Below are 4,508 nucleotides of genomic sequence, written 5' to 3'. Positions count from 1 at the left end.
GTCCACGGCCCCGCCCACAGCCCGCAGGCCCCGCCCCGGCCCGCAGGCCCCGCCCACCGCGGGGCAGGTCTGAACAAGTGCACTGCGCCGACCCGTGAGCCGGGCACCTGCAGGTTCAGGCGTTCAGGGCCCCCACCGGAACTGAGGAGCTGGGGGAGCTGCAGCCTGGGGGCCCCGCAGCCCAGCCAGGGCCCACACCCTCGAGATGGAGGAGCTGGGTTAGGGACGGGAGGCGGGGAGGCGGCTAGCCCCGCCGAGGCCCTGGACGGTGTCCGAGACCCCTTTTTCTCTCTAACTCAGGGACTACCCCGGAGGCTGCAGGGGTCAACGGGACAGATGCCGGCCTGTGGGGGAGGCCTGGGGTCCCCTGTGAGAGACACTCCAGTCTGGGAGACATTGGCCTGGGAATGTTGGGAAGGCGTGCTGGACTGAGAACCAGAGTGAGAGTGGGGGTCTCCCAAGCCCCCAGAATCATCCCCAGCCCCAGGCGGGGTCTGAGTCTGTACAGCCGGTTGGCACAGCTCTCCATGGGCGGCAGGCAGTGCTCCCTGCCATGAGAGGCGGCTCCTGGCCTACCTCGGAGGCTCGGCACAGGACTGGCGGGACTCCGGCGGTCCACCCAGGCCTGAAAGGACTGGCATGGGGCGGGGGTGGTCGACTGAGGCTGGACCAGGCAGAAAACCCCACTGGGTGCTCCCCGGTGACACAGTGGGCCTCAGTGTCCCCATCCCTGACACGGGATTCCTCCCCGGGCCCGGCTAGAGCAGAGTCCCGGGTCTCCCAGCTTGGGGTGAAGCTCCAGGAGCCCATGGAGCTTCAAGCTTTCATGGGCGGTAAGGGCTCGAGGTCTGATCAGAGACATGCAGAGACACACACAGGAATAAACAGAGACCTGCAGCTGCAGTCCCAGCACGGCAGGGCTGTGGACATGTGCCACACACACATGCCACGCATGTGCCCTGGACACTGGAAGCATGTGGCTTGCCCACACAGGAGGCCCAGAGGGCTGCAGTGCAGTCTGGGTTTTATTTGGAGAGGGCTTTTTTCTGTCGGACAAAGACGGGTTTGATGGGATGGGGACAGGAAGGGGGGCACGAGAGCCCCTGACCCCCCTCAGCTTAGTCCCTTCACGTCTGTAGTAGGCGGGCTGGGCAGCCCAATGGGTAGAGCCCACTTTCTGGGTGGGCAGCCCCAGCCATGATGAGTCACCTTCAGGAGTAGCTTCTCCAGTAACGCCCAGTGAGTCACTTGGGGCTGGTCAGTGGGCACTGGGAAGGTGGCCCGAGCCGTGTCTGGGTGGGCGAGCCCAGGCGTAGCAGCAGCAGCAGCAGCAGGTGGGCCCCTGCAGGAGGGCCGTGGCCAGAGCCTTCCTGCGGCCACTGCCCAGCCGCTTGGCCTCACAGGCGTCCCTCTCATCTCGTAGCCGCTTGTTCAGCTCCCTGAGGAAAGGGCGTCCAAGGACTCTGAGAGGCCCCAGCATTCTGGGGTGGGGAGTGTAGGCTCTAAGTCTCCCTTGGACCAGAAGACAGGTGTCTGGCTGGGACTGCAGCTCGAGGGATGGAGGGCAGGTGCAAGGAAGGGCTTCCTTGCAGTGGGCTGGGTGGTGGTCAGGAGTGTATGGGAGCTGGGAGCTCCAAGCTGCGCTGAGCCCCTTCCCTCCAGCGACCAGCTGAACGAACCTAAGGAGCTCCAACTGCCGCAGGAGGCTGAGCTTCTCCTTCTGCATGTTCCTTGAGACAGCAACCACGTCTCTGCGGGCAGGCAGGAAGTGGTGACCTGGGTGCAGGGAGGCTCCTGGGGCGCTCCAGCACCCTAGAGGACCCTGCCCCACGCAGACCCTGGGGGCGGGTGGGGCTGGGACGTGGGATGCAGATGGAAGTGGCCCTGACCTGAGCCCCAAGCTCAACCTCAGCCCCACCGCACCCACTGGGCCCACCCCAGCCCCACCCCTGGGGCACCGTTGGGTTTGCTCCTGGCGGCCGTGCACGTCACCCTCCAGTCTGCGGAGCTGCTCCTGCGTCCCCTCCAGCTGCGTCCGCAGCGCCTCGTTGGCCAGCCACAGCTGGGCGTTCTGCGCCTGCGCCTCCAGCTGCTCCGTGGCCCGGGCCTGCAGCTGCTGTTCCAACTGGGGAGTCGTGGGGGAATCGAGGCTGGGGAGGACCCACCCTCTTCCCCGGGTTTGCTGGTTTGCCCCTGACTCCCAACAGTCCGAGGCTGGGGATACTGTGGCACAGGGGACCTCGAGGATACCAGGGAGTGCAAGGTGACGATGGAGATGGGGGACATGGGCTGGGCCGGTCTGCAACCCTTCCCAGCGGAGTGGGCCGGCGGCCGCTCACCTCCCGCTGCCGCAGGCTCGCGCGTTCTAGCTCCTGCTCGCGGCTCTGCAGCTCCAGCTCCAGACAGCCTCTCCACTCCTCCCGGGGGAGGTCCTGGGACACACCGGGGACATCTGAGCCTCCGCGGGCCTCAGAGGGGCAGGGGTCAGAAAAGACGGAGCCCGGCGACACCCGTGTCTGGGATTGGGCTGGGCGGGGGCGGGGCTGCGGGCCCACCTGACTCTGCAGGCGCTGGCGCTGCTCGCGGAGCTGCTGTTCTGTCTCCTCGTACAGACACCGCACCTCTCGCTCGTGCTCGCTCTCCCGCCTTCGAAGGACCCGGGGTGACGCTGCTGCTTAGAACCTACCAGCACTACATGCCCCAGCCCCAGCCCCAGCCCCTACCGCCTCCCGGAGCCCCGTCCTGGTCCCCAGCCCTCACCGCCGCAACGCCTGCTCTAGGCCGTCCCGCTCTCGGGCCGCCTCCTCCAGGCAGGCCGACGCACGCATCAGAACGTCCTCGAAGAAGCCCAGCAGCTCCGGCCGCTCGCGCTGCAGCCGGGTCCAGAGCGTCCGCACCACCCGCTGCCTGGAGAGGTGAGCAGGGGCTGAAGATGAAGCGGGAGCTCCCTGAGTTCCCGGAAGGTGACTCCTGCAGCCCTGGGCAAGCCAAGCACGTTTCCCGCATGCAGAGCATTCCTCTCCTGGGTGCTCATGCCCCTGCCTGGTCTATGTGCGTGTGCGGGGCTGGGGTGGCAGCGAGGGGTCGTGTGTACAGTGGGGCTGTGCGGGCGTGTACAGGCCATGTGCCCCGCGCTGCCCCTCCTCACCGCAGCTGTGGCTACTGCCTCCTAAAATGCAAATTCTGCGGGAAATCACGCCTGGCCCCTCCCAGGTTGTTGCAGCTGAGACAGAACTGCTGGGCCAGACCCGGCCTGGGGACTCTGTGCAGAAGTGCAGGCGAGGTGGACAAGCAGCATGCAGACAGAGGTCACAGGCGAGGGAGCTGGGGGCAGCGCCAGCACGGACTCACTCGCCCAGGACCGGGGCCACGCCCAGCTGCTCCAGCGCTGCGAAAAACCGCTCCTCCTCCTCCTCCTCCTCTTCCTCCAGGAAGGCCCCCATGCCTTGCACCTCTGACCAGCCTGACTCAAAGGTCTCCTCAGAAGCCCTGGAGGGCAGTGCGCCCTGGGCCAACTCCACTCCCACAAACTTCCCTGTTGGCATGGGAGGGAGAGATGACCAGGGCTGTGAGTTACCACTCTGCTCAGCCTCCTCTCGCCACCCCCCCCCACACACACACATATCCTGCCCTTTCTCTGAGCCCAGTTTCCTGTTTTTCTTCCTTATTCTGGTTTAATTCTTGGCCTGGGAATGGGAGGTGACAGCTGGGCTCCGGCCAGAATGGACGGCTGGCTTCCAGCCCCACCTGGGTTTGGCAGGCGGGGGGGGGGGAGCAAAAGGGTCAGCTTCACACACACCGCAGCAGCTGGGGGACTGCCCGTGGCGCCTTCCTGTGACGCCTGTGTATACGGACACCAGTACGTGTTCCCAAGGGTGGCAATGGTGAGGCACAGGCTGTGGGCCCCGCAGAGCCCACATGGGCCAGCGGAGGGTCATGGGTGGGGGGCAGGGTGGGGACGATGAGGGCGGGGCTCACCCAGGCCGAGGCAGAACTCTCGGGCAGTAAGGAAGCCTGTGCGGGCCTGGTCTAGACTTTCAAACACAGCCTCCAGCTGCTCCGGCGTGAGGCGCAGGTCGCTCTGCAAGGCCTAGCCAGACAAGGATGCAGGGCTGAGTAGCCAAGGTAGTTCTGAGCTGGGGCAGCCTCTTGGGACTGGGGACTCACCTGCAGGTCGTGCCGGGTGATGAAACCCTTGGCCTCCTTGTCACACAGCAGAAACAGTTCCTGGGCCTGCGCCAGCATGGCTGCCCGTGGCCCCACGGAGCCCCCCTCTTGCTCCCCTTCCTCCTCCTGGGCCTCTCCAGCCCCAGGCTTCCCAGGGCTGGCCATGAAAGAGGGTTCTCGGCCCTTGGCTGCTGCGAAGCCAGGAGTCAGGCCCTGAGCAGAGCTCAGGGCAGAAGGAAAGGCAGAGAGGGTGAGGTGTGAGGCGTGAGGGCTAAACTGCCTCCACGAGGAGCTGGGCGTGAGCAGAGGGTCCTCCTGGCCCCAGGTGGGAAGGTGGAGGA

The 4,508-nt window shown here is 66.1% G+C and overlaps 1 protein-coding gene across 3 annotated transcripts; it reads right to left on the bottom strand.

Moving 5' to 3' along the window:
• Positions 1 to 875: 875 nt before the first annotated feature.
• Positions 876 to 4,502, bottom strand: CRACR2B (calcium release activated channel regulator 2B). 3 transcript variants are annotated; one of them, XM_006910965.2, is made up of 9 exons: positions 4,168 to 4,502; positions 3,979 to 4,090; positions 3,352 to 3,535; positions 2,761 to 2,907; positions 2,556 to 2,646; positions 2,340 to 2,432; positions 1,959 to 2,125; positions 1,680 to 1,751; positions 876 to 1,439 (listed from the first exon to the last, which is right to left on the bottom strand). In XM_006910965.2, the coding sequence occupies exons 1-9, from the start codon at positions 4,330 to 4,332 to the stop codon at positions 1,259 to 1,261; spliced, it is 1,212 nt and encodes a 403-aa protein (XP_006911027.2). In that variant the 5' UTR covers positions 4,333 to 4,502; the 3' UTR covers positions 876 to 1,258. The 3 variants fall into 3 exon arrangements, with proteins under 3 accessions (XP_006911027.2, XP_015444190.1, XP_024902150.1); XM_015588704.1 differs by having other exon boundaries at positions 876 to 1,751; XM_025046382.1 differs by having other exon boundaries at positions 1,301 to 1,439; positions 1,959 to 2,432; positions 2,761 to 2,926.
• Between the last annotated feature and the right edge of the window lie 6 nt (positions 4,503 to 4,508).

This window comes from Pteropus alecto, unplaced genomic scaffold (assembly GCF_000325575.1).
Source record: "Pteropus alecto unplaced genomic scaffold, ASM32557v1 scaffold43, whole genome shotgun sequence".
NCBI classification, from domain to species: Eukaryota; Metazoa; Chordata; class Mammalia; order Chiroptera; family Pteropodidae; genus Pteropus; species Pteropus alecto.
The sequence above is the reverse complement of the archived record's forward strand: the minus strand, read 5'-3'. Positions and strand labels throughout refer to the sequence as shown.